This window comes from Grosmannia clavigera (genome assembly GCF_000143105.1).
Source record: "Grosmannia clavigera kw1407 unplaced genomic scaffold GCSC_156, whole genome shotgun sequence".
NCBI lineage: Eukaryota > Fungi > Ascomycota > Sordariomycetes > Ophiostomatales > Ophiostomataceae > Leptographium > Leptographium clavigerum.
The window spans coordinates 1,170,866-1,197,932 of record NW_014040784.1 but is presented as its reverse complement, the minus strand read 5'-3'; the positions used below and the strand labels follow the sequence as shown (position 1 = coordinate 1,197,932).

At 56.8% G+C, this 27,067-nt stretch overlaps 9 protein-coding genes across 9 annotated transcripts; 5 read left to right on the top strand and 4 right to left on the bottom strand.

Annotated features, from left to right (window-relative positions):
* Window positions 1-327: 327 nt before the first annotated feature.
* CMQ_2421 (tRNA-splicing endonuclease positive effector) lies at window positions 328-3,224 on the top strand (the record flags this gene model as incomplete). The annotated part of the gene is made up of 3 exons (XM_014316379.1): window positions 328-375; window positions 445-3,042; window positions 3,072-3,224. 3 exons carry the CDS (start codon window positions 328-330, stop codon window positions 3,222-3,224), a joined length of 2,799 nt encoding a protein of 932 aa, XP_014171854.1.
* Window positions 3,225-7,169: 3,945 nt separating this feature from the next.
* CMQ_2308 (DNA photolyase) lies at window positions 7,170-9,851 on the top strand (the record flags this gene model as incomplete). The annotated part of the gene is made up of 1 exon (XM_014316266.1): window positions 7,170-9,851. One exon carries the CDS (start codon window positions 7,170-7,172, stop codon window positions 9,849-9,851), a length of 2,682 nt encoding a protein of 893 aa, XP_014171741.1.
* Window positions 9,852-10,113: 262 nt separating this feature from the next.
* Window positions 10,114-11,079, bottom strand: CMQ_2205 (thioesterase family protein; the record flags this gene model as incomplete). The annotated part of the gene is made up of 1 exon (XM_014316163.1): window positions 10,114-11,079. The coding sequence occupies one exon, from the start codon at window positions 11,077-11,079 to the stop codon at window positions 10,114-10,116; it is 966 nt and encodes a 321-aa protein (XP_014171638.1).
* Window positions 11,080-11,632: 553 nt separating this feature from the next.
* CMQ_2145 (acyl-thioesterase 2) lies at window positions 11,633-12,846 on the top strand (the record flags this gene model as incomplete). The annotated part of the gene is made up of 2 exons (XM_014316103.1): window positions 11,633-11,731; window positions 11,797-12,846. The coding sequence occupies 2 exons, from the start codon at window positions 11,633-11,635 to the stop codon at window positions 12,844-12,846; spliced, it is 1,149 nt and encodes a 382-aa protein (XP_014171578.1).
* A 326-nt stretch (window positions 12,847-13,172) lies between these two features.
* CMQ_2241 (oxysterol-binding protein) lies at window positions 13,173-17,636 on the bottom strand (the record flags this gene model as incomplete). The annotated part of the gene is made up of 3 exons (XM_014316199.1): window positions 13,173-14,786; window positions 14,943-17,547; window positions 17,617-17,636. The coding sequence occupies 3 exons, from the start codon at window positions 17,634-17,636 to the stop codon at window positions 13,173-13,175; spliced, it is 4,239 nt and encodes a 1,412-aa protein (XP_014171674.1).
* Window positions 17,637-18,543: 907 nt separating this feature from the next.
* CMQ_2178 (4 -phosphopantetheinyl transferase) lies at window positions 18,544-19,625 on the bottom strand (the record flags this gene model as incomplete). The annotated part of the gene is made up of 2 exons (XM_014316136.1): window positions 18,544-19,461; window positions 19,518-19,625. 2 exons carry the CDS (start codon window positions 19,623-19,625, stop codon window positions 18,544-18,546), a joined length of 1,026 nt encoding a protein of 341 aa, XP_014171611.1.
* A 300-nt stretch (window positions 19,626-19,925) lies between these two features.
* Window positions 19,926-21,868, bottom strand: CMQ_2483 (signal peptide peptidase; the record flags this gene model as incomplete). The annotated part of the gene is made up of 3 exons (XM_014316441.1): window positions 19,926-19,967; window positions 20,082-20,718; window positions 20,793-21,868. 3 exons carry the CDS (start codon window positions 21,866-21,868, stop codon window positions 19,926-19,928), a joined length of 1,755 nt encoding a protein of 584 aa, XP_014171916.1.
* Window positions 21,869-22,348: 480 nt separating this feature from the next.
* On the top strand, window positions 22,349-22,931 carry CMQ_2474 (peptidyl prolyl cis-trans isomerase; the record flags this gene model as incomplete). The annotated part of the gene is made up of 2 exons (XM_014316432.1): window positions 22,349-22,381; window positions 22,458-22,931. The coding sequence occupies 2 exons, from the start codon at window positions 22,349-22,351 to the stop codon at window positions 22,929-22,931; spliced, it is 507 nt and encodes a 168-aa protein (XP_014171907.1).
* Window positions 22,932-24,607: 1,676 nt separating this feature from the next.
* On the top strand, window positions 24,608-26,239 carry CMQ_2381 (transcriptional activator; the record flags this gene model as incomplete). Its single annotated transcript, XM_014316339.1, has 3 exons — window positions 24,608-24,679; window positions 24,731-25,790; window positions 26,058-26,239. 3 exons carry the CDS (start codon window positions 24,608-24,610, stop codon window positions 26,237-26,239), a joined length of 1,314 nt encoding a protein of 437 aa, XP_014171814.1.
* Window positions 26,240-27,067: the final 828 nt, after the last annotated feature.

Genomic DNA, 27,067 nt, shown 5'->3' with positions numbered 1-27,067 from the left:
ATATTCTGTCTCTAATAATTCTAGTCCTCACTCCTCTGTCCTTCTTTTCATCTTCCATCCCTAGCTAAAGAGGACAAGTCGTGTGCTGGTCAACAACCTTTACAACACTCGACATTTCTCTCTGTGCCGTGCCACTATCTACGATACCCATTGTATATTGTTGTCCTCGCTCTTCCTGCAGTAACAAGTTGTTGAACTCTTCACACCTGCTCTTGGTTGCAAAAAACTTTCGGATCACCTATGAAACACTGCTAGGAAGACTGCAATCGCCATCTCACAATGGCACGATACATAGCTGACATCGAAAGTCCTCACAATGCAGACAGAATGATTGCAGCCATGAAGACTTTCCTCGACACTAAAACCATTGGTGGCGTTTTTCATGCGAGTCTGGCCAAGCCTCTTTCCTTCCTGGAAGCTTCCAAATGCTAACGCTCACCTCAGGGATCGGCAGAATCTCCCGACTACAACTATCCTCCGGTGCCGGATACTGTACAAGATGGCCCTGAGCTAATAGTCCGCTTTGACTCTATTGAGCAGTTCAAGGACATACACAAGACAGCCTCCCTGTATGAAGAGAACCATGAGGCACAGGAAGTGGCTTCCTTCAACAAGGAAAACAACACGTTCAGGGCTTGGACCCTCATTGCCGTGCCCTCTGGAGGGGACGATGAGACGTGGGTCATGCTCGTGAAGGCACCTCTTGACATGGCTGCCAAGTTTCCCAGCGTCGGAGAGACCTGTCATGTCCACGTCGTTGATCCAGACACCGGTATAGGTAGCACCATGTGGTGGCTGGCACGGCGCATGAGCAACAATTTCGCACTCATGAGCAAGTCAAAGAAGAGCTGGGCGAGCCTTCTCGTGTTCAACGTCACTCTATCACAGAAGGATGACGACGCACGGTCCGTGATTCACGCCCTAGTTTCAGATGAGAAAGACCAGGAACGGACCCTAGATTCTCTGATCTTGAACGACAACAATTCTATTCATGTCGGCTTCTTCTTTTCAAAGCCCAGTGCTACATTTGATGCCGAGATGAGGTGTTTGGGCAGGCTTTCCCGAGCAGCCACTATTCCGTCTATAGCCAATACCAGCAATGCTGCTCCCGGGCAGGTGCCAAAGAAAAACAAGATCTACCATAACCAGAATCAACACCAGCCGAGCAAGCCCCCGTCGAGTTTCGGAAAAGGGAGGTTTCCGAACCGTCGAGCAATCCAAGTCAAACAATTTGCCGCGTTTAAGTATCTTCTAGACTTCCGCAATCCGGCTTTCTCGGTGAACCTGTTCGAGCATTTCCCACATATGAAAAACCCAGACCAGTTTAACTCTGGCATCCCGACGTTTATCATGAACAAATATCAGCGCTTGAACGAGCATCAGAGAGAGGCATACGACGGTCTTCTTTTCGATATGCCTTGTGGGCTAGGTCTGCTTCCCGGGGGACCGGGTGGGGGCAAGACGGACTGGGCGATGACCGTGATCGGACTTCTCCAAAGCAGAACAACTGCCAAGGTTCTGTACCTGCTAGACATCAATGATCCCCTAGACGATGCCACAGTCAAGTATGTTAAGATGATGCGGGGTGCTGGGCTTGCGAAGCGAGCCATCAGGATGAGGACATTTGGTACGGAGCTCAAGAGAAGCATTCGCTTCGGGCCGGCACAGAATCGTGCACAGGGTGATGGCAACCGAGACTCCGGCCAAATTGCCCGTCTCAGCAATATTGACGAACCCGATGTCGACTTTTCGAAAAATTTCTTGCGCATCTACATGGCTCAATCGACAGAGCCGAGTCAGAAAACCAATCGTCATCGGGAGATTATCGTCACACTTGATGAGGCAGCGTGGAATCATTACGATGAAAACCTATCTGACTTTCGCAAGCTCACAGAGCTGTTGGTAGCGAATGATGGCAACGTCCTGGAGAATGGAACGCTTCGGCGGGAGATTTTTCTCCTGTACCAAACAGTGCTCCAAGAAGCCGATTTCATCGCTGCAACACCCTGTGTGGCGGCGACGGCCTTCAAAGATATGTTCTTTCCAGATCTTGTCATCTTCGATGAGGCTGCCCATGCCCGGGAACTTTCGACACTGATTGCAATTGGAAGCTTTTGCCCTACCGTGGGCTGGATTTTCATTGGCGACCATCGACAGACCCAGCCAACTGCAAAGAGCCGGCAGACCAATCCATTGGCACTGCAACTGCAAACTTCTGCGATGGAGCGAGCATACCTTGCAGGTGTTCTTAAGTACCAGTTGCTGATTAATCACCGGGCGTATGGACGGCTGGAGCGCTTACCGTCTAAATTGATATACGATGGCCAAATGGTGTCAGGCATTCCTCACGCAGACAGATTCCCCCCATGTGCCGGGTTCGTCCGGAATTACTTCCGCAATCTTTCGGGAATGAACTGCGTCGTCCCACGGCTGATTGTACACCTGCTGCAAATCGGCCATGCATCCCAAGTTGGTACAAGCTGGTACCACCAGCAGCACCTGGAATGGACCATGCAGCGGGTCCTGGACCTGGTGCTGGACAAGCATTTCCGGTGTACCGGAAATACGGCCAAGCCTGGTACAATATTGCTTCTGACCCCTTACAAAGCTGCGGTAGCGAAGTACAAAGAAGCGATCGAGACACTTGCAGCGGCTCATCCCGGATTCAGCATTCTGGAGAGGGTGGAAGCTCGGACATGGGACAGTGCCCAGGGACACGAGGCTGACATTGTCGGGATCGACTATGTGCGAGAGCATCCAACCGATTTTATGGATGGAATGTACCGATTTAACGTAGGATTGACACGCGCACGGCAAGGCGAGTGGCATCTAATGCACCCAAACATGCCAATCTCACATGGGTTCCGCTACACCCGATACTTGCGCAAGCTCTACGACGCGTGCAAGAATGGTCGTGAAGGAATCAACGAAGGGCGTGTGGTCAACCTGCGCTGGAGCGATGGCAAGCCATCAACAACACCCGACGAAGCGGTCTGCAAGCACTCTATAACATTGCTCTCACAACGCCACGAGCTCTGGCTAGTAAGCCTAACAATGGAGCTGTCTCGAAGTGGGCAGTGCGCTCGTGCAGTGGCAGGGCAACATCTTCGGCTGAAAAAGGTGCAGATGTGGTATCGACCCCGGACTCGACGTGGAGCACTTTGTCAGCAAAGGCGGTCAAGGCGGCCAAGGAGGGCGAGCTCAGAGACGGTACAGTGGTGTAGCACCGTTTTATGTCAGTCAATTTGTGTATTTTCTCAGCTGTGAGGCACTGGCAGGAGCGCTATCACTTGGAACGAAGTGACAAGGACAGAGAATATTGGTATGGCAGTCTGTAGACTGTGCCGATAACAACGTGCTATGGAAAACAAAAGCCTAGGGTTTGTGGTTCTCAGCTTAGTAGGCGCCTATGTTTTGCATAGCTTGCGATTTAGCTGAACATACAGGCAACATGACGTTTGCCACTGGTGATGACTTACCCGTCACGTAGCCGTGGTCTCTGTAAGATTGGTTGGCAGTCCCATGATGGGCCTGTATAATCGTATACGAATGCTTTAAAATTAGTTGCCACCAACAGCTTGTGAGATGCACAGGGCCTTGCAGGGCTGTGACAGACTGCTACAAGGTGTAGGGGTGTATGCAAGCATCGACGAGCTGAGTGTGCGGAATACTCGCTTCATAGAAAATGAGAGGGAAAGAGGGAGCTCAAGCTCGCCGCCATTTGCAGGGATTTGCTCTTGCCTCTTGGACTGTGAGAGTTGACAGACCGAGCAGCTAGAAGGCGGCGCTGCCCGATAGTTGAGGTAGAGTTTGGCATTCGCTGTACGATGGGCTTTCTACGTCGTAGTCTCACCGAGAGACATTGCGGTGTGGAGTCTTTGTGTTCTGGAGGGCCTCCGTGTTGCAACATTAGAAACCTACAAGCTGGATTGATGCTTTAAGTTTGCAACCACGGCCTGTCCGTGGGCTTTCTGCCCCGCGTATGTAACGATAGGAAAAATGAGAGCCTTCGGATGCAGACGGGGACAATAGGATGTGTAATAGTGGATCTGCCGTTTAGGGGATTTTTTTTCGCGAGTCAGATTGACGAGATCTAGCTGATGGTGATCCCTAGCTGGGGCTCCAGCACAGCCTGGACTGGGGGTGTCGGTTCAGGCGGTGCTGTACGTACAGTGAGTGGGGTTCCAAAAATATCGAAAAAGTGATCGCGCATTTTCGCGTCCTCCATTAATTAAAAACCTACACCCATTCTTAAAAAGGCCATAAATCGACGAAAAGATGCTTAATCTAATTAAAAATCGGTAGCATTTTGACGGCCGATAGGACGGCTAAAGGCCAGTTAAGTCTGGTAGCACGCGCAGTTGCCTTTGGTGCTGTAGCCGGCGGTGCGTCGCAGTCAGCCGTTGCACGCGCATTTGGCGTTAGTCCTGTTACTATCTACACTACGATTAATCGCTTTACAGCTACACATAGCTTTGCTAATAGGTCTGGCCGCGGTAGGCCAAGGATTCTTAGCTGTTCAAACACACGATACCTTATTCAACAGACGAAACAAGAGCCCCAAATTACATATAACGAGCTAGCAAAAAGAGTGCTTGCTCGGCCGTCTGCTTCTACTATACGGCGCGCCTTTCGTGAACAAAATATACGAAAATGGAAAGCTTTAGAAAGAATACCTCTTACTGTAGCAAATGTAAAGGATCGGCTTAATTTTACACGCGACTAGATTAGAAACAATAAAGAATTGCTTTCTATATGTTATGTTTTGTTAATACTATAAATCTTAGCTAATTTGCTACTCTCTTTTCTAATGAAAGCAGCTGCCAAAACGTTGCAAATAACGGTGCTGTTTTCCTTTTTCGAACATCTGCGCAGAAATGGCTACGGAACTATGTAAACCTTCGATCGCACGGAAGACCTGCTATTTCATTAATGTTTTAGGGTGGGATTTGGAAGGGAGGCCGAACAGAGTTAATCTTAATAGAGAGAGACTTTGGCAAGGGCAAAAAAGGTGGCTATACTTTGTAGAGCTATTAAAAAGCATTAAAGGAGGGCCTTCTACCTTTTTACAATGGTTTCGTTACTTTTAGCAAGATAACGCGAAGGTACATATATCTGCATCGTCAATGAATTGGCTAGCAGAGAATCAAATTAAGCTGCTTCCTTTTTAGCCTGCCCACAGTCCGGATTTAAATCCAATTAAGCATGTTTGGGCCCAAATGAAGCGTATTTTAATTAAAAAATACCCTACTATATGGGAATTAAAGAAAAACATTGCGGATTCTGCTGCTTTCGAGGCTGCTATTCGAGACTGTTGGTGGTCGATTAGCCAGGAAGCGATTGATCTGTTCATTGACTCTCTGCCCCGGCGCTTGGCCGCTGTACATAAGGCGCATGGCTGGTATACTAAATATTGAAGAATAGTACTTAATCTATAATATGAATACTTTTTTTAGCTATTAAAAGCAGTATAGCAGGCGGTACTAGCTGTTAAAGACAACGTACCCCTTTGTACCGTTGGCCGGGAAATCTGGTTGGCGGGGCGATTTTTCGATATTTTTGGGAGGGCGCTGTAGTATACCGGTCTGGTGGAAGGCTCCGGCCACAAATGTCCCTGCAGAGGGAAACATGGAGCTGAGACAGCCTGAGGAGGTGGAGCTGCAAAATGCACGCTGCTGTACTTCGTATAGGCTCTATCTTCCCCGCTGGAAACTGCATGTCCTCGGTATATTCTCTGAACGCGTTGTTTGGCCCCTGCGGTCGCTGTACAGCCCGCATCCAATACTTCGTGGACCCTGGTCGTGGTTGCGGTTTTACCGTCTGCGGGCTGTGAAAATCTTCACCCCCCCCCCTCCTCTCCCCCCCGCCCTTGAGACTTGTTTGAGCTTCCCATGGAGCAGTATACTATGTAGCAGTTCCATCGGTGAGCTAAGTCGACCGGAATATTGCAAGCTGTCTGGCCAGCATCGGTCATTGCGACCGTGTCTAAACGTACCCTCTCTTTCCATGTCGCAAGACGATGACGAGGTTTTACCACTCATCCTTGCAGAACCGGCAGGCAAGACAGGGGGGTTCGCGGAACGAGCACCGGCTCAAGCCCGGAGGTGCTGTTTTCACAAGCCCTCACCTTGGCTGCGCAGTGCAATGCTATTTCACATCCCCACTCACGCGGGCGGCTGACGGTCAAGTATGTAGGGCAGAGCGCTGCAACGCACTTATCCCGTCCAGTCACATCAATGATACCTAATTGGAAGGGAGATCGAGAATACCCAGCTAGGCTCTTGTTTAGGAAAGAATGACCATGTATGGCATTGAATCTGCCAGTTCTCCGCGGTTGTTGGCCTGTTTGACCAGACATGCATCTAGATTAGTAAGGAAGGTACAATGGAACGTCTAGGATGTTCATGGTTCCCTCTTCTTTTGCTGTTCCAACGTCCCTTTCCTTTTCGGCCAGAGAGTGATCTGACTTTCAACTTCATCTTACCTTCCTCTCTTCTCCTCTAATTCTCTTCCTCTCTTCTTCTTTTGCACCCGTCCTCTCCTCTCCTCTTTCTTCCTGTCGATTTTTTGCTTGGTAGAGACGAGCACGTCTTGCACAGTCGCTGTGGCAAGTCTTCCGCACTGGCTTGACTTACAACTCTTACATAGCGACAACTTCTGGTCCTTGTCAGTGGACCCTCGAGTCGACAACAACTCTTCTCCCGTGACGAGCCACGAGATCTTGAAATTCAATATACGGGGCAACCTTGCTTTGCTTAGTACCACCCACGCGAGATTATGCCGCTGTTGCTTTTTACTTGATGTTGTTTTGGTCACAGAAGTCATTACATACGCAGAAGTCATTACAAACCAACTCGCACGATAATCGAGATCTCTAGAGGGGGGAGTCAATACCGTCAGCTCTCTCTATGGAGAAATCTTATAAACTCTTCTTCCCACCCTCATTTTCTTTTTTCTTTCTCTCTCATATCATCCGCAAACATAGTCCCTGGCCGATTTTGACTTGAAAACTTGGTTAACTCGACAGCATCAAAGTTCTGCGTATTGCTGCTTGTTTCGCATAGCTAGCTGATCTTTGATTCTTATTTCTTTTCAAACACTTTCCTCGCTGCTTCAGTAGGGAGTTACCCCATCTACTACATCTACCTCTGGAATTTACGTGGACTATCATGGAATCAACACAGAATGCCCAAGAACAGAGCAACCCCAGCACTGAAAAGCCGGACAGCAACGTTCTCATATACATCCTCCGGCGAGATCTTCGTGTGGCAGACAATCGTATCCTCCACGAAGTTTCCACAAACCCTACGAAATACAACTTTACCCATATGCTTCCACTCTATGTCTTTGCGGCTAATCAGATAGAGGTTTCTGGCTTCATTCCTAGATCGTCAAATACGACTAGTCCGTATCCAGAAGCAAAGAGCAAGATTGTCGGCTACTGGAGGTGTGGACCTCACCGTGCCAGGTTCATTTCCGAATGCCTTGCAGACGTGAAGCAGTCCCTGGAGTCTTTGGGAAGCGGGCTCTCGATCCGAGTTGGCATGTTGCCCGAGGTCGTCGAGCGGATGATTGCCGGTTTGACTGCAGAGGGACATCGTGTTTCTGCCGTATGGATGGCCGAAGAGGACGGTTCCGAAGAAGAAGCAGACGAGAACGAGATCGGGACCATGTGTGAGGAGCTTGGTATACACTACTACCTCTGGCCAAACGAGAAGCACTTCATTGCCGAGTATGTCCCTTCCATTCCTGTGCCATTTACCATCTCTGGAGTGTATACTGACAAGCCCAGTAACCATGCCATTGTCCCCTCACTCGATGAGCTTCCAGACACATACACTCAGTATCAGAAAAAGTGTGAACCACTACGTCAACGGCCCGCCGAGCCCCTTCCGGTTCCACGGGCATCAACACTACCGACATATCTCCCAGCCCCAACTCAGAGCTTGCCATTTGTCATCCCCGACGACAAGGATGGCATCGAGGCTGCCCTGATTGCTCCGCTGCTCAGGCGTGACTGCGACAACAGGTTTCTGTACGAGGTGAAAATATGCAAAAAGGTCCCTTGGGCAACCATACTCGAAGGAGGTGAAACAGAGGCCAACAAACGCCTCCGTGACTTGTTTTTGCCCGAAAATGCCGGTCTCGTTGCTGGTTATGCCGAGAAAAAAGACGGGCTGCTCGGCCGCCAGTTCAGCTCCAGGCTCTCCGGGTATCTCTCTCAAGGCTGTCTGACGGCACGTTTGGTCCACCAAGCACTGGTGCAGTACGAGGATGGGTCAAACGACGCCATGGCCGCAGCCGAAGGCTTTGGCGGCGGCGAGAACGAAGGAAGTCATGCACTGCGGAAAGAACTGCTCTGGCGAGACTTTATGCGGCTCAACGGACACCGGTTCAAGGACGTGATAGATCACCAGGAAGGATTCCGCGGCAAGCTAGGCCGTGACATAGTTTACAAACGAGAGACGTCTGCCGATTCCGAGGAGGAAGAAGAGGAGCCCGAACTCCCAGAAAAACCAACGATGCAAAAATTCACCTGGTTTTCACCACGGGCCGACATGGCAGACTGGGACCAGGAACAAAGTCCTGAACAAACCGCAAATTACCTGCGCCGGTGGCAGCTTGGCACGACGGGCTTGTCGCTGATCGACGCGTCACAGCGAGAGCTCATGTACACAGGATTCACTTCGAACCGGGCACGGATGGTCGTGTCGAACTTCTTCGCCAAGAGGATGCAAATCGACTGGCGCTGTGGTGCGGAGTGGTACGAAATGATGCTGATGGACTACGATGTGTATTCCAACTGGGGCAACTGGCAGTATGCGGCCGGAGTGGGCAATGACCCTCGTGGCATAGAGCGGGATCTCAATCCTGTCAAACAGGCCTTCGATTATGATCCGAAAGGACTGTACGTGCGTGCCTGGCTGCCGGAGGTGGCCAGGCTGAAAGAGCTCAGACACCTGTTCCAGCCATCGGCGGCGCCGCCAAGCGCTGTGACTTCAGCAAACTTGGCAGGAAGTTCTTTGGTCTTGGACCCTGTTGTTGCTGTGGCCTACACAGTTCCCAAAAACCCCAAAGTCCAAACAGAAAAGAAGACCGGCCCAGGCTCTGGCAGACGGTCCCGTGGGGCTGCCGGAAAAACAAACCAGGCATCTCAGACACGCCAGGAACGCCCGGAACGACAGGAACGCCCGGAACGACAGGAACGACAGGGACGACAGGAACGACAGGAACGACAGGACCGACAGGAACCGGAAACTTATTCAAACCGAAATAGCCCCAACAGGAAGTCGCACGTTTATCACAGGGAACAACGTTACCCACAAAGAAACATGTCGATCGCTCAAAACATGCCGATGCATCAGAATCCAGCCGTCTATCAGAATTATCAGAGCTCGGTGGTGTATCAGAATATGCCGATTTATCATTACCCGGTGGCTTATAACATGGCGAACTATCAAAATCAAAATACCGCTATGTATCCTACCTGGGTCCATCCGAACATGATCCCTCCGGATATGTATCAACAGGCCATACCGAACCATCCGATTGGTGCCGCACATCAATATAATGGATCTACACAGCCTGTCGGCGAACAAGCAAACGGCCATTGGCCGACTGGTGAAGCTTACGGGCTTAACCAGGAACTTGCGAGACTCCAACTGTCAGAACGTTTACCGGAACAAGTGAATGCGCAACTCTGGCAAAAGCTACAGGAATCACAGGAATCACGGGAAGTACAGGAAGCACAGGAAACACAGGAAACACAGGGAACGCCCGGATCCCAAGACGCTTTGGAGACTTCACCCGAGCAAGCCCCGGCTCCCCGGATTGCAAGGTGCGTACAATAGGATGGTCGTGCGCAGGGAGAAGAAAAGGAAACAGCCACATGGCAGTAAATTGTGGTTTTGCTTTATTGGCCAACTGGCTTTACTTAGTTTATTCGTTTTGTGTCGTGTTGACTTTCCACTAGCCAGGCGTCTTGCGGCTGCCTGTTGCCGTTGCTATTTGTATCAGACCATCTGGTCAAAGGTAGCTTTAGAAAGAATGAGTTATTTACAAACCGTAGTGTTGCCGTCTATTTGCAAAGGGATCGTGTCTATGGCATCTAATCTAGAAGCGGTCTTCCACGCGCCCCAGCTTGTAGCCCCTGGGAACGACAAAGAGCCCACGAGCCTCGACACATGTCTGGCCGGCGATTGTTTCGAGCGTGGCCGAGCACCACAGCTTCCGGAGGTCCTGGCTGGCTTTGGGGGACGATGCTGGCGGCAGCTCTGGGCGACAGCGGACGACGTAGAAATCGGGGACGGCGACGGGGCGGCGGTACTGCAGCTCGAGTCGGGCGGTGACGCCGGTGCGAGCGGGCAGAGTGTGAATAGCACAGCGGCCGAGGGCCTCATCGAGCAGCGTGGCTAGGGCACCACCGTGGGCTCGAGTCGGGAAGCCGGAGAGGGCGTTGCCGAGGTAGACGACGCTGACTAGCTCGCCGGTCTGCTCGTGGAGGAAGACGCGGTGGTAGCCGGTCATGCCCTGAACGCCACCGAGAGCATCGCGGGTGAGGCGTTCGCGCGGTGAATCGGATGCGAGATCGGTCTCGAGGTCGGTCGATGATGGCTGGTGATCTTTGGCCCATCGGCTGCCGACGGTCCACTCGATCCAGGCCGGATCGGTTGTCAGCTGCACGACCAAAGGTAGCCGAGCAGCACGGGTCTCGAGCACGACCCGGGCTTTGTCCTCGGCAGCCGAGCCGCGGTCTGGCAGTGTTGGCACCAGCTGGGCGACGAAGCCGTACAAAGGCAGGCCAAAGCCGGCGCCGAGCAGCAGGAAGACGACCGTGGACGGGCGGATCCAGGGCCGCCTGCGAGACGGGGGCGGAGGCGAAGACGCGGTCGAGTACTGTCGGCTGCCGAACTGGTTTTCTGGCGAGAAAAAAGAGCGGCTCGGCCGGCTTGGCAGAGGTGAAGCTGTCGATGGTTTCTGGTGGCTCCAGGATGAGGCTGAGCCGAGCCGAAGAGGCAGGCGCACCAGAGGCGCCGTGGCCGTGGCAGACACGGCCGAGCGCGCTGCCCGGGGAAGCATATCTCGACTAGCAGAGAAAGATGGGCGGACGTGTCGGCACAGAGTCAGTGGTGGCTGCTGGAAGCTTTCAGCTTGGCTTGCATTGTACCTCGTACGGAGTAGCTCCAGATGAGCCGGGGGAGAAGACCCCACTTTTGTGACCTGTATTTACGGACCCGCTTTTCTGGACGATAAGGAGCTGGCGATGGGAAGGAGCATTTGGGGCTGAGACATTGCCATTTCCGGGGACTTGTGGGAGGAGAGTACAATTGGCAAGAGTCTAAGCCGAGGGAAAGGAGCTGTACGGCAACGCTATAGAGTCATTGCCGAACACGCACGAAGAACCATTGTCATGGACCTAATTGGCTGAAAAGCCTGGGAGACTTGTCGCGGTATTCGTTGACGTCGGCAAGAACGAGGTGAAGATGCCGAGGTCTATTTGATCCACGTCTTAGTTCTGGGGACGAAATGGCGGTGCACGCGACACCGACTTGACGACAACACTTCAGTCACGTCTCCCCCTTTCCTTTAGTTCTGTGTACTACCTTTCTGGCCACTCTTGCAAGCTATCGACATGACGCATCCCACGATGATGCGGCCGCCTCCGGTGGACCCGGCGCGGTCGATGATGGAGAACAACCTGGAGGTGACGGAGATGTCGGTTCTAGGGCCTGTACGTTTTCTGTCGAGGGTCGAGGGCGGCCTGCAGACGGCGAACCTACCTGCTGACCTCACCAGGACGTCTATACGAACGCGCGGCCGCCATGGCACCCGCCGGGGGCGCGCGGCATCTACGGCGGATCGGTGGTGTCGATGTGTCTGGCGGCGGGCCAGCGGACGGTCGAGCCGGACTTTGCGCCGCACAGCTGCCACTGCTACTTCTTGCTGGCCGGCAACGCTGCCATTCCGATCCTGCTGCACGTGGAGCGCGTGCGTGACGGCCGGTCCTTTGCCACGCGCACGGTGCAGGCTCGCCAGCGGGGACGCTGCATCTTTACGCTGACGGTATCGTTTGCGCGGATGCCACCCAAGGACACGAGCACGAGCATGTCCACGACCGCTCCTCTCCACCATGCAGTCGCCATGCCGACGTCACGGCCACTCCAGCCGCCTGCCGACTGGGATGACGACGGCGGAATCGAGCCGCGGCTCTTGCGGGCGCTCGGCATCGCTCCGGTCGAGCAGCCGGTTGTGGCCGGCCCCATGCACATCGTCGGCGACGTCGACGCGCTGCCGCACCGCAAGAAGACACAGCAATGGGTGCGCGTGCGCGGACGCATCTCGGCGGCTGGCGGCCGCGCAGCCCATCTCTGCGCCCTCGCCTACCTCAGCGATCGCTACTTTATCGGCACCATCTGCCGCCTCCATCGCCTCTGGCGCCTGCCCTTTTCGGTCGAGAGCGTGCTCGGCGAGGACGACGTCGGAGACGAGAAGGACGACGACGACGACGACACCACCACCTACAACCAGCTCGTTCGCAGCAGCCCTTCGCTCCGCCAGCTCATCCGCCAACACGTCGAGGCTGAGAGCGGCGGCGTCCCCCTCGAGGCCTACCGCGGACGCCCTCGTCTCGGCATGGTCGTCAGCCTCGACCACACCGTCTACTTCCACGAACCCGATCGCGTCTGCGCCGACGACTGGATGCTCGTCGAAATGGATAGCCCCTGGGCCAACAGCGGCCGCGGCGTCGTCACGCAGCGCATCTTCAGCAAGGACGGCATGCTGCTGGCCACCTGCGTCCAAGAGGTGCGTGCAGCTGAGAACAGGACAGCAGTCAGAGGATGCTAACATTCACAGGGTATCGTTCGCACAAAGGAACCCGGCAAGAAGACAAAGGCAAAAATATAGATGGGCAGCAGCAGGTAGAAGGATTCGCAAGACGTATATTGTACGTAATAAGGAAGCATGCTATTTATACTTGAGCAGTCCTTTGGAACAACCATCCGTACATCTCAACACCACACGGCCAGTGACACAGCATCAGCCACACTCAGCCACTCAACAGCCACATCAGCCACTCAATAGCCACACCAGCCACTCAACAGCCACACCAGCCACTCAACAGCCACACCCAACTCAATACCCACGTCACCACATCACCACTTCACATCCCCTCACGCAAATATCGGCTCCATCTTGTCCCACACACTGATATCGCCCTGGCCGGCCCGCTCACGGTCCTCCCAGTACTGGCCGTTGAACTTCCAGTACGCCTCGCCCGTGATCTCGCACGTGGCCTTCTCAAAGTAGACCGGCACAAACTCCTCGCCGCGAGCTTCACGCTTCTGGCGCCGCGCCCGCTGGCCCTCCTCGAGCCGGTTCTTCTCCGTGGCCGCAAAGTCGTAGCGGCCCTCCTCCATGGCGCGCTGGTCCGGCCGCAGCCGCGAGTCTGTCGGTGCCAGATACGGCCGCAGCTGCTCGTCCACGTGGTTGAACGTCAGCACAAACGGCGTCAGGTTGAACGGAATGCCGGTCGGCCGTTCGTTGGCCTGCCAGATCAGGTACGCCTTGCTCTGGTCCGCAATGCTGCCGTCGTACACCTTGCCGGCCGGCGCTGACACAATGCTGGTGCCGTTGGTGCCACTGCTGCCGCTGGCCGCCGCTGACGGATTCTCGCCCACCGTCGTCTGGTAGCCCGGCGTCAGTCGTGCGTACAGCCGCGAATTCCATCGACCGCCCAGCGACATGCGCACGCGACCGCTCGCATCCACCACCTTGCCCGACACCACAAAGGCCGAGGCTGCCGTCCAGCCGCGCGGCTTAAATTCCACGTGGGCCACCTCGCCCGTCGTCCAGTTTCGGATTTCCATCGGCCCGTAGTTGTCGACTGTCGGATTGCCCGTGATGATGCCCACCACCGACGACGTCACCTTCTTCCACGTGTAAAAGTCTTCGCGTCCGCCGTGGGTCGGCCGCAGCCGCAGAAACCACGTCCCCAGCGGGTTGATGTCAAACGACTTGCCGTAGAACTTGGATCGCACTGCCGACTCGCCGTAGTATGTCCACCGCGGCGACTCAGCCCAGGCTGCACCCACTGGCGGGTGATGGCTAACCTGCTCGATGAAGAACCGGTAGTTCTTGTCCGGCCGCACGTACTCAAACGTCTCGCCCAGGAGCGGGTTGAACGGCTTGGCCACCCGTCCGATCGTCGACGCGTACTCGCTGGCCGCAAACGCCGCCACGTACATCAGCCGCTCCAGCGAATCTGTTCGCTCGGCCGCCAAGTCCAGGAGGTCGGCGTACTCCATGTCCTCACCGCAGCGGTATAGCAGCGATGTCGGCTCGTTGAATGTCACCGGCAGTGTCATCTTGGTCATGTCCTTGCCCACCATCGACTTGAGAATGCTCCAGAGCGACAGCTTCGGCCGGTTGTCCGCATCGATCTTCAGCCGCGTCCGGATCCCGTTCTCGTACCCCTTAAAGGACTGGCTGATGTCTGTTCCCGACGACACCACAATCGATGCCGCTGTCGACTGTAAAGTCCCGTCCGTCTGTTCTGTCTTGCTGTCCGAACCCGTCTGCGTCTCTTTGCCGCCCGTCTCGACCACCGTCTCCGATGGCAGCTTCGTCTCCACCTCCACTTCGCCTGCGTCCACCGCGTCAAAGAATTCCTCGTCCTCCGATTCCGAGTCCGACAGGCCTGCTGCTGCCACCTGCTGCTTGAGCACCGCCCGCCGCTGTGACTGGCTGATCGCTGCTGTGCTGCTGGTCGCCGTCTGTGTCTGTGTCTGTGCCGTCGATTCTGTTGGCACCTCTGCGTCCTTCTCCACTCCTCCGTCCTTCTCATCACCCGTTTTCGAGCTCTCGCTCTCGCCCTCGCCCTCGCCCTCTCGCTCCGCTTCACCCTCCTCTGCCACCCCCCCCAACATCCCGCTCCCAATCACCTCTTTGAGGATACGTCGCGCCGTCCGCTTCTTCTCCTCCGCCTCGCCCACCCGCGCCTCCAGCGCCTCTTGCTCTCGCGCCACCTGCGCCATGCTCTCTTCCCACATCCGCCGCATCTCCACCTCGCGGTCCAACCGGTACTGCCAGAACGCGTCCCGGTCCCGTGAGATTCGCATCAGGTCGCCCACCAGCCCCGTCAGCGACCGGATCGCCGCGTCGTATGCTGACAGCGCTGCCGTCATCCGTCCGTCCGCCAGCGTCAGCGTCGTGTTGCGTCCGGCTTCTGCCACCAGCGCTTGCGTCACCTGTGCCATCGTCTCCAGCTGCAGCCGTGCTGACTGTGCCGTGATCGTGAATGCGTCCCGTGTTGCCGTCGGCACCTCTCGGTCTTGGCCCGTTGACCCGTCCGCATCTTCGTCTTCGTCTTCGTCGTTGTCCCCCCGATGTCCCGGTCCGCGAGACTCGCCGTCCATCTCGGTTCCGGCCATCCCCATCCCACCGCCTGCTTCGTCGTCCACGCTGCCCACCGTGCTCGCTCCTGCGCCGCCACCTGTCGCAGGCAGTCGGCCCGTCGCTGTCGACCGTCCTGCCGTCGACGTGATCCGCGTCAGCTGCACGCTGCTCGGCCGCGCACTGATCCCACCGCCCATCGCGCTCTCCCCCACGCTCGCGCTCTCGCTCAGCGCCTCGCCACCGCCGTTGCCCGTGCCCGCCTGCAGTGACTGCGAGTGCGAGTGTTCCGCCTTGGCCTGCCGCAGCCGCTCCGCGCTGAGCGCCCGTCGCTTCTCCTCTTCCTTGGCCTGGTCCTTGGTCCACTGGATCGAGTTGTTGAGCGCCCAGAACCAGCGCTTTGCCTCCACCTCGTGATTCGCCTTCAGCGTGTACTTGACCGACGACTTGCCTATGATCTCAAACTTGGTCTTCTCGTCCACGCTCATGTGCAGCCGCGCAATCCGCATGTTGATCGCGCCCCGGCACGCCGACCCTGCGTCGTCCTGGTGCTTGTAGTAGCTGAGCACCCCGTCCTCCAGCACGAACCACCGCAGCTGGTATCCCTTGCGGTAGTTGGTCCACTTCTTGAGGTATCCCTTCATCTCCCGCGCCTCGCGTCCTGCCAGCGGATCCATCATCATCGCCGCGATCACTGCACCGCTGTTGCCCATCCCGCTGCCGCTGCCGCTGCCGCTGCCACTGCTGCCCAGACCCGCTCCCATGCCCGCTCCGATGCCTCCAATGCCCATTCCCGAGGCCGTGCTGCCGCTCGCCGAGTGCCCGCTCCCACCGCCACTGCCGATTCCGCCTCCGAGACTGCCGACACCGCTCGCCGCGCCACCACCACCGCTGGATGACGGGCTGCCACCGCTGCCGCCATTATTCACGCCCAGCGCTGCACTCGACCCGCTGCCGTAGCCCAGACCGCCGCCCTGTGCCGCTGCACCCAGCACCGCCTTCTCCTGGATGCCGCGCTGGGCTGCCACGGCCGCCGGCGACTTTTTCAACATCGCCCGCGTCACGTCGTCCTTGGTTACGTCCTGCGGCAGCCGCCCCTTGCGGTCGCGCCGGAATGGGTCCGCCCCGTGCAGCAGCAGCACCTGGATCAGCTGCGAGTTCTTGGCACGTGCCGCGTCGTGCAGCAGCGTGCCGCCTGCCTGCATGGTCATCGGGTTCATGGCAAACTCGGTGCTGTTAATGTCCAGCACCGTCTTGAGCCGTGGCTCCTCCAGCACCTCGGCCAGCCGTTTGTACTCGTTGCGTGCAATCAGGTCCTGCACCTCCTGCACCTTGCTCTCAGCGAACAGCGACCGCGACAGCTGCAACAGCTGGAAGATCTCCGGGTTGCGTGCCAGGTCCAGCGGCACGCGGCCCATGTTGTTGATCACCGCATCGTTGATGCCGTTCTGCGCCAGCAGTAGCCGCACCACATGCGTCCGGCCCTGTGCTGCTGCCAGGTGCAACGCCGTGTTGCCGTCCTTGTCCCGGGCGTTGATGTCTATCGCTGACGCCCCGTCCGACAACACGTACTCCACCACCGGAAACTCGGCGCACTGGATCGCCAAGTGCAGGATCGTCGTGTCGTCGAGCCCGACCGTCACCGACGACACGCTCGCCCGCGGGTTTGTATTGCTGTCGCCGCTCGTCTCGCGGATCGCCTTGGAGATCGACGCCGTGTCGCCGTTGCGCAGCGCCTCCACCATACGGAACTTGCGCACCGACTGCTCCAGTGTGTTGAGGTGGGCCCTTTCGTGCGCGTTGCTGCTACCGTTGCCCCCAGCAGCTGCTGCCGAGAAAGGAGACGCGGCGACTGGCGACGACGACAAAGCCGACGACGACAATATAGTGGCCGTGGTGCCCTGTAGCTTCGATGATGACGTGATGTACGACGTCGACTTGCGCGAGAGATGGCCCCGGGCCGTCGGCATCGGCTGCTGCAGTGGCTGCTGCTGGTAAGCCATTGATGGACCTGCCGTCTGTGAGGTGGCCGAGGTCGACAGCATCACGCCCGGTGTCGATCCATCTTCGGAGGCTTCTTCGTCGAGGGCCGTAAAGCTGCGGTCTTTGCGTCGGAGAATGGACAGGGCCGTGCTCTTGGATCGTTTGTGGTGGCTGCAGGAGTGACACTTGATTAGCTGCTGCATGTGCACCAGCCAGGGACAACAATGGCTGGCCACTCACCTTTCACCGGCGTCAGACATTGTGGCCAGCTGAAAGCAAAGCGAGTCGGCTGCTGTGGGGCCGCGATGGATGATTGGGAGCTGATGGATGAACGAAGAAATGAAGTGCGATGGATGGTCGACCAAAGCAGATTGTCGGATATACGGGGGGATAATAGCAAAGTGTCAAAAGGAGCAGATAAGGGCAGTATGTCGAGCTGGTCAAAACTCGGTCGATCTGACCGCTTTCCCGTTTAATTCGACAGATGAACCATTGGCAGCAATGCAACCTTGGCAAGGGGAACGTAGGGGAAACCGACGAAGCCTAAAGTCAGAATGGGAGTGGGAGAGCAGGAAGACCGATGCCAGAAGCCGGAAGACAGGAGGCAAAGCAGGAAGCAGAAAATCAGGAAATCAGGAAATCAGGAAAAGAAGGAGCCCGATCTGGAATGACGTCGCACTAAAAGGGCAGTTTCGCCATTCCAAGCAACGACCTTTTGCCAACTGCCTACGAGCGAGACCTTGGTTGGACCTCCTGTTTTAGCTGTGATCGCCTGTGGCGTTTGCGACAAAGCAGATTAGCGGGGTACTCGTATTTCCGCCACAACAGGCAGCTTAGAAGGCCGTAGTGGCTTGGCCGGCCTGGGAAGTCGTACCGGCCGTGCATCGCTGCTGCCTGTAATACGGAGTAGTCGGTCGCCCGAACTGGCTGCTGCCGGAGAACGCACGACATACTCGTATAATCCCGCAGTGAGGCTCAGCTGAGCATGTGGTGCTATGCAGGCACGTCGTCGCAGCCAGTGGCAGAACTCTGGCCTTTGCGTAGTGTGTATCTTGTATCTGCACGGTCCCACGATCGGCGTTTCCACGTTCCCCCGATCCCGCGATCCCGCGATTCTGCGATTCTGCGAGTCTGCGATTTCCATGATTTCCACGTCCGCCACTTTGTCTACATCTTTCCTTCGCGAAACCGCTCGGCAAAGTCGAGCATGTCCTGCAGGTCGAGCACCTCAAACGGCCCGATGACGAGCCCCATTGCTGCCGCCGGCTCTGCTGGTGTCCGGATGGCCGTGCACGCCATGAAGTCGTCGCCGAGGGCCTGCAGACACATGTTGACGTCGTTGACGGCGTGCCCGCGAAGCCGGATGTCATGCGTCGTCACGGCTGCCGCTGCGTCCTGCCGCAAGTCCGTCGTGTCCGACGGTGGCGACTGCACCGGTGGCGGTGGCCGGAACCGACGGAACTCGAGCTCGCCCAGCCACGGCGCCAGCAGTGCCTCGCCCGTCATCTTGACGTACGCCTCGCGCAGACACCAGAGCGTGTAGAAGCAGCGCAGCTTGAGGTCGACCAGATCCATGTTCGGGCTGAGCATCAATGACGACGACAACGACGACGACGACACTACGCTCAGCACTTCGTGCTTGAGGCACTCGGCCTCGCCGGTCGCAAACACGTCTGCGTGCATGTCCACAAACGATCCCCAGCCCTCGGCATCGATTGTTTGGTGGTCGCGGCCACGTCGTTCACCCGGCGACACGACGTCGACGCCCACGTCAAAGAAGCCGCCCACGTCGACGCCGTGCCGCTTCTCGCCGCCGTAGACTGCCGCCAGCATCACCAGTCCGGCCTGGTGGCTGACGTTAAAGGCCACTGGCTGCGTGCCCCCCTCGGGCACCCGGTAGACCGGCTTCGAGTGTGCATTCCGCGTCAGCCGCGTGCGCTCCCAGCACACACCCGCACAGCGCGCCACGATCAGGTGTTTGAGCAGCAGCGATGCCAGCGCCATCTTGGCGTCGCGCACGTGGAAGTATCGCAGCACCGATGTCCGGTCTGCGTCCGTCAGGAGGACCCCAAGTGCCCGCGATGCCTGGCTGCGTAAGTCTCCGGTATCCCTCCCCGGACAAACTCCGGAAGACTACGTACCACTGTCTTGAGCTGCTGCGTCTGCGTGGCCTCGGGCCACAAGCTGCGTGTGTCCAGCAGCCATTGCACCAGCACAGGCTGGTCGGGAGATGCTGAAAGAACGTCCATGGCTGATAGAAAGCTGCCGCTCAGATAAAGGTGACTATCCTACCGACAAGCCTGCAGGCATAGTACTTGGTAGCAGCCGTTCCTGCGTCGAGCCGGCGATTATTGGGGATGGGTTGAGGTAGTCCGGCGAACAGACTGACGCTATTTTGGCTTATTTCGGCCGTTATTTTTAGATGAGCTGCGGCAGTGCTAGTGAGGAGACGGACAGCTGCAAGTTGTGTGTTAATTCACGTGATTTGCACGACGTAGTAAGCGTATTTCAGCATAGAATTTTGAACTGCTGGCAACACCCTTCCGCTCTCATATCACTTCCAGATCTGCAGACGTCGCCTCGATCGGCGTCTGCAGCGAAAACAACAGCACATCCTCGCCCTCGTCGTCATCGTCGTCGTTGTCGTCGTCGTCGTCCTTCTTTTCTCCCACTGTCTTATCTTTTTTGTCGCCCGCTACACTCACTTCCTCTTCAGCCTTCTTCGTCGGCTTCCCATCCGGCCCTAACTCTACCACAACTTCCTTCACGTCTGCTGATTCGTCTTCGGTGTACGCCCACATCTGCTTGAGCTCGCCGGTCGCAAGAGCCCGTCCCCACGTCGCCAGGAGAACGGCTGGCACCAGATACAGCAACGCCGGCTGTCCCCGTCGCGTGTACAGCATGATGCTAACCGCCACCAACAGACCCACAAAGTAGGCCACCATGGCTGTGTGAAAGAGCGGCTTGGGAAACGCAGCCGCACGCAGACCAGGCGTCAGCGGTAACGACGATGACAGCGTGCCCCACAAGCCCATCGTCCACAGCCTGTCGCCCCAACGACCCTTTGGCTCGATGAAGGACGCCTTCACTTCGCGGTCCTTGGTGGCCGTGGCTGTAGACACCGCGGCACCGTCCTCGGCCACCGTCTCCGTCACAAGCGTGGTGGGAACCCTCTGGATCTGCCGCGCATAGAATCGGTGGAGGTCGTAGCGTAGACACATGCAGACGAAGATGCCGGGAACGACAATGTCCCCAAGTCCCAAAATGCTCGAGCGGGTGCCCGAGCTGGCAACAAGCTTGATAGGAGCGTCGACATTCATGGCTACAGTAACCATAAACGGCCTATGAGGTCGTCTGCGTCAGAAATCGGAATGCCAGAAGAGCAGCAGGCAGGCCGGAGCGGGGGTATTACTTACGTATAGAATACCATGACGATATCGTAGACGAACAGGCCCACAAGCACAATAGAGCCGATGCCGAACGAGGTGCACGACACCAGCATGAGACTGCCGTAGCAGAAGCCCAGGCCAAGCAGATTGTTCAGAGTATGCGACGAGGCCGCCGAGGTGAAGCAGTAGGCGGCCACCAGGCCGGCAGACACGTAGATGCCGACAAGCGTGCTGAGCGTGACGTCCAGCTCGGCATTGCCGAAGCCAGCCATAGCCACGCGGACGGTCCACTGCTCGCGCATGAGGCGTCGCAGCGTCCAAGCTTGTGCAGTTGCCGCGGGCGTGCGAGCCAGCCAGGCCAACCGGTCTGGGAAGGGCGAGATCCGAATCGTGTCGACAGTCCAGCCATCGGGAGACTCGCCCCCGGGCGCCGGCTCCTGCTGGCGGACCTGCTGGCGAAGCTGGCATCGCCGAGTCGGATCGATGCGAAAGACCTCCTGCTGACCAGTGGGATCCCAGCGAGCCCACACGTTGGGAAAGACCAGGGACGTCATGCTGTGCAGGCCGTCGCCGAGAAGCTTGCCCAGACTGGCCACGCCGACGACGGAGGAGTACGTCCGTAAGATGCGGCTTAGCAGCTTCGGGTCGTCCAGGTATTGCAACAGGTAGTACATGCCGACGAGGGCGGCGCCAGCCACAAACGGGATCAGTATGGCTTCATGGACCTGGATTCCCTCCTTGGAATCACTCGTCGTCGAACGCCGTCGACGCCGCCGTCGTATGCCGCGTTTCGTCTTGTCACTGCTGGCATCGTCCTCGGCCTCATCTCTGCGAGGTGCAGCCGAGTTTGGCCTGTGCAGCGCACTGTGTGCGCTGATGTAGATGATGGTAAGCGTCAGGGCAAACAGTCGGCCCTGGACGAGAAGGTAGTGGCGTTGATCATAGGCCAGGCCAAGAAAGGACCAGACGGTTGAGTCTGGAAGGGCAATGCTCGAGGTGTTGGCCAAGACGGCGTAAGGCACAGAAGTATCGATCGTGCCATTCACCAGAGAAGTGTTGGTCTGAGAGCCGTTGAGGACCAGCTCAGGAATGGAGGAAGACATAGCTGCCTGTGCAGTTTTGGGAAGGTGTATGGGATTTGATAAGGATAAGAAAATGCCAGCTATTCGATAGAAGTCAAATGGTATATAATAAAAGTGTGAGGAGTAACGCCTCCAAATCAGGCTTGGTAGCTCTCCGACGTGACGTTATGCGAACATGTAAATGTGACGTGAAACATGAGCAAGAATGCGCGTACAACGTAGGCTATGCCTTGTGCTGAGAGTGTGGATGAACTTCTAGGTGCTGTGGGTGGATTTATGTAGCGGGCGGTGAGCTCTGAAATCGGGCTGTGGTGACATTCATAATGGCGGCAAAATTTTGCTTAGCTATTGCGCCGTACTTTTTCGACACACAAAACGCATTGGAGGCACGCCAGTACTCCGTACTCCGTACCACCCGCACTGCTCCTTGATTTCCCATTGATCTCGCATTTGTCGATACTGTCCATTTGTTAACCGGCCGTCACTTTGTCCGCCTGCACTATGGCTACTGCCGTTGCGCTCGACACCAGCATGGTAAGATCTATGTCGTCTCGTTGAGTCTGCCCTCCCGCGACTCTGTCTCTGCTGACACATCCGCCTCTCCGACCAGGGCACTGTCACGGTCGAGCTCTACACAGACCACGCCCCACGCACCTGTCGCAACTTTGCCACGCTGGCCCAACGCGGCTACTACGACGGCACCATCTTCCACCGCGTCATTCCCGACTTTATGGTCCAGGGCGGCGACCCGACCGGCACCGGACGTGGCGGCGAGTCCATCTACGGCAAGACCTTTGCCGACGAGCTGGCCGCCACCTCATCGCCGCTCAAGCACACCGGCGCCGGCATCCTCAGCATGGCCAACGCCGGCCCCAACACCAACGGCAGCCAGTTTTTCTTGACACTGGCCCCGACGCCGTGGCTCGACGGCAAGCACACCATCTTTGGTCGCGTGCGGTCTGGTCTCTCGGTGCTTCGTCGCATGGGACAGGTCCAGACCGGCAAGGATGACCGGCCGTCGGAGCCGCTGCGGCTGGTCCGGGCGCGTGTGCTGGACGAGCACTCGGACAACGGCGGCGCGTGAGAAGCTGGGGCCGCACAGAGCATCCCGTCCAGACCGGTCGCTCAGACACAAACCCATCTACACTGCTGGCCGCGCAGACGACTCCGCATTGTCCATTGGCAGCCGCTCCTGTCGCATGGGGCTGCAATGGCCACTTTGGCTACGAGATCTCCACCATTGTCAATGCGCTATCAAGGCCTGGCGAATTTCATTTTAATTATGATATTCACGTGACATAAAAGACCCGTAAATTACCCCATTTGTCTGCTTTCAAGGATTTTCATTTGCTGGTGTTTTAGCGTCAAGAGATCTACTAGCCTCGATTACGTGAGAGCGTCATGTCCGCTTGTATCTTTCGTTTCTTTTTTACAGGGCATGTTTCGTTTCCCGGGGCTATTGCTTTGTTTATTGCTTACTCCGTATACGAGTTCCTACTAGCAGTGCTCGGTGAGGTACAGCCTACTGGCATGGGATGGCCGCTTTGCAGCAAGCAGGAGCAAATCTAACAAGATGGGATACATGAAAGCTTCTCAGAATGGTTAGTGGTTGCCTTTCGACATAGGCTAAATCTTAGTGAACAACAAGGAAGAGATGCATTGGGTAATTCTGTGCCGAGAAAAGCGGTGAGCTATCATCTACTCGCAAACATAGCTACATACAGTAGTACTGGAGGCTAAATCTTTAGCTAAATCCTGTCACCAGATCTTGCGTAGGCGGCTCTTAATGACATGTCCGCATAAAACGTAGGCCAACCTCTGGCAGTGCCTCTCAACAGGAGTCTTACAGGCTAGAAAGCTGTTCGTATTTCATTTGTCTCAAATAATACAGAGCCCTGTCTGGCTCGATTCACGTGACACTATCTCTAAAGTACCGTGCTATGTAATCATTTTGTTTCACTATTTTGCCACCCTCCCTTTTTCGATACGACGTATTTCGGAAACTGCCCAGGGGGGGCAGGCGCTAATTGGCAGTGCAAGTGTACGACATACAGCACCGGAACTGCCCTACGACGAACCTAAAAAAATTACACGGCTAGCGCAACCACCGAACAGCCGCCCTGTCTGCCAACTCCTTTCCTCCAGCGAGTGCTCCATTCGGCACAGGAACGCACCCCCAGAACCAAAAAAGTGAGAGTCGTCCGATTGCATTGTATCTCGCCTGCCATTTGGAGCCTTGCGTGCCGAACGCCCTCGCCCTACCCTGAGCTCTCTGACGACCTGGCTGTCTGCCCCGGATACCGAGCAGGTAGGCAGCAGCTCGCTGTTCTGACCGATGGGCCATGTTGCCAGACACTGACAGCTTCAGCAGATTGGCAGCGAAGGCGCATCGACGAACAGGAGACCGGCAAGAACAGCCAACGTCCACCCTCTCGGCCCGGCGAACGACCAGCAGCTGTACCGATGGTGTTCGCCTAATGCTCTGTGTTTTTTCTTTGCCCTAATTCTAATTTTCGCTCGTTTTTGAGCTTCGCTCCATGTCCTTTCTCGGCCGGGAGCCTATATAGCACAAGCTTGCAGCTATTACAAAGCACCAGCTGTCAGCCCCTGACGGTGCCTCCACCCCACGTTCGGCCCATCGTCTCGCGCATGGTGGTATACTTTGCTCCATAGAGCCCCCCGTCTGCCTCGCAGTGGCCGCTGCCCGATAACGGCTGGGCGGGACAGTTGGACAGCACACAGGCTGTTTTCGAGGTCGCCATGTCTCAAAAGAGCACGGGCAAGGCCGGGGTGATCTATGCTCCCGGCGATGCCAACAGCATGGATAAGTTGGTGCGTCTATCTCCTCCGGGGCTGCCCCCCCGTTCACCCTAACAAGAATAGGCCAGCGCGGTTCTCGACGACCTGCTGTACAACGTCGTGCACGACCTCCTGATGAAGACGCACCGGGACGAGAAGCAGGCCCGGGCAGCCACGGCGGCCATCCGGGTGGAGACGATGGCGGCTGAGGCGGCACAGGACCTGGCAGGCGCCACGGGCGAGTCCCGGGCAGGCGGTCACTACGAGACGGACTCGGCCCAGTACGAAAACGGACAGGTCAGCCTCCGGATCAATCCGCTCAAGACGACACACGACATTCTCTGCCCGCGCTGTCACCTGCCGCGGCTGCTCTACCCGGTAGATGGCAAGGGCGCACGGAAACCGGACCCGGCGGTGACGTACTGCAAGAAGCATCCGTACATTGACAAGCCGGGTTGCGACATATACGGACAGATGTGGGTGGCGCCGGGGCCGGGGCGCGGCAAGAAGAAGAAGGACTTTGACAAGAAGGTGTCGGCGGCGATCCACGCGGCGACCACAGGCATCGAGACGCCCAACGGAGCGGGCGGGGTATCGAGCGAGCAGCGGCCGCCCAACGTGCTGTCATTCCCATCGGCGACGTGCAGCAAGTGCAAGCGGTGCATCCTGGTGTCGCGGCTGAACAACCACATGGGGTCGTGCATCGGCAACAGCGGCCGCAATGCCAGCCGGGCGGCAGCGGCGAAGATCAGCGGCAGTGCGGGGGGCGGGGCGCTGCACGACCACACGCCACCCAACAGCCAGAAGGGGACGCCGCTGCCAAGCTCGCAGGCGACAAGCCCGCGGAAACGGGACGCGGACGACTTTGACGAGGGTGACGACGACTCGGACGCGGGCGGGCACAGGAACGGGAGTGCGAACGGCCATGGCCACGGTAGCCACAGCAGTAAGCCCAAGAAGAAGCTCAAGTCGTCGGCAGGCGGCAGCGGTGGTGGCAGTGGAGGGGCGACGAACGGGGCGACGACACCATCCAGCCAGTCCAGCCAGGGCCTCTCGACGGCGATGCTAAAAAAGCTCAATATAAAGAGAGCGGGAAGTGGCGGGCCGACGAAGAAGAAGAAGCTGAAGCCGAGCTCAGCTCTCAGTTTTGAGCGCAAGATGGGCGGCGACGACGACTATGGGATGGATGACGACGACGACAACAACAACAACATCAACAACAACAACGAGCACGACCACGGCGGCGACGACTACGACGACGATGACGATGACGACGACGACGACGACGACGACGACGCCCGCAGCAGCATAAACTTCAAGGCGGTGACGGCAGCGACAGCCGGCAGCAACGGCAGCAGCCACAACAGCCACGGCGGTATGAAAAAGAAAAAGCAGATCTCTATGGCGACAGGGTCGGTGTCGTCTACGCCGCCCAAGAAGACGACCAAGGTGCCGATTCCGGTGCCGGGCGTCAAGAAGGTCAAGCTGGTCAACAAGCCGCCGCCGTCGCCGCCGGCATCAAAGAGCGGGAAGGTACACGAGTTGGACGTCGAGTCGGAGTCGTCCGGGACAATGTCGTCGCCGCGGACGTAGCAGTCGTATGTCGGCGTCTGTTTGTTTTCTTCCTGTCCTGTGGGTTCCCACGTGTGTTGCGTTTCCTGCATCCTAAGGCGGTCTGGACGGTAGATTGGCGAGGACGGACTAGTCGGAGAAGAGGCGTCAACTGGGAATGGAGATGGTCATGGTCCTTTTTTTGCGTGCTTGCGTGCTTGCTTCCTCGTTTTCTTCTTCTCCCTCTCTTTTTCTCTCTTTTCTCTTCCCTCTTCCCTTTCTTTCCCTTTCCCTTTTTCCCTTTCTCCCTTTCCCCCTTTTTTCTTCTTCGTTACCTACCTCAGCACTGTCTCCATACCGGACGAGACTATGAACATACATATTACACGGAACATTGCATATTCTGTCACTGTTCCCATTCTATTGAACGACGTAAGATACGCAAAGGGTGGCAGCGATGACCAACACGGTGGCCGGATGCTCGCACTGTGAAAGTAGATGCCGCATTGGGACGTTGCTGGTTGGCTGCCGGCCTGATCAGGCGCACCTTAGCGCCTGTTGGGTTTGAGCGGCTCCTGCATTCCGACGTGTTCAGGACGCGCCTTTCTGGTCGCACTTTGCAGCACCTCTGTTCGCGTCCTCGGGGCTCTTGCTGTCGTGTTGTACTTTCTTTACGAGCTCTTGCCTGCTTCTCTCTGTTCTCTTCTGGCTCCTCTTTCTCTGCTCTTTCCCTCTCTTGGCTAATCAGCTTGCCACCTCAACTATCGTTTCGTCTTCTCTAGCTTCTCTTTCTCCTTTCTCTCGACTCTTCTCGACCAACTCAACGCTTCTCACGCCTTCTCTTCAATTTTTCTTTAAATTGGCTTTTCT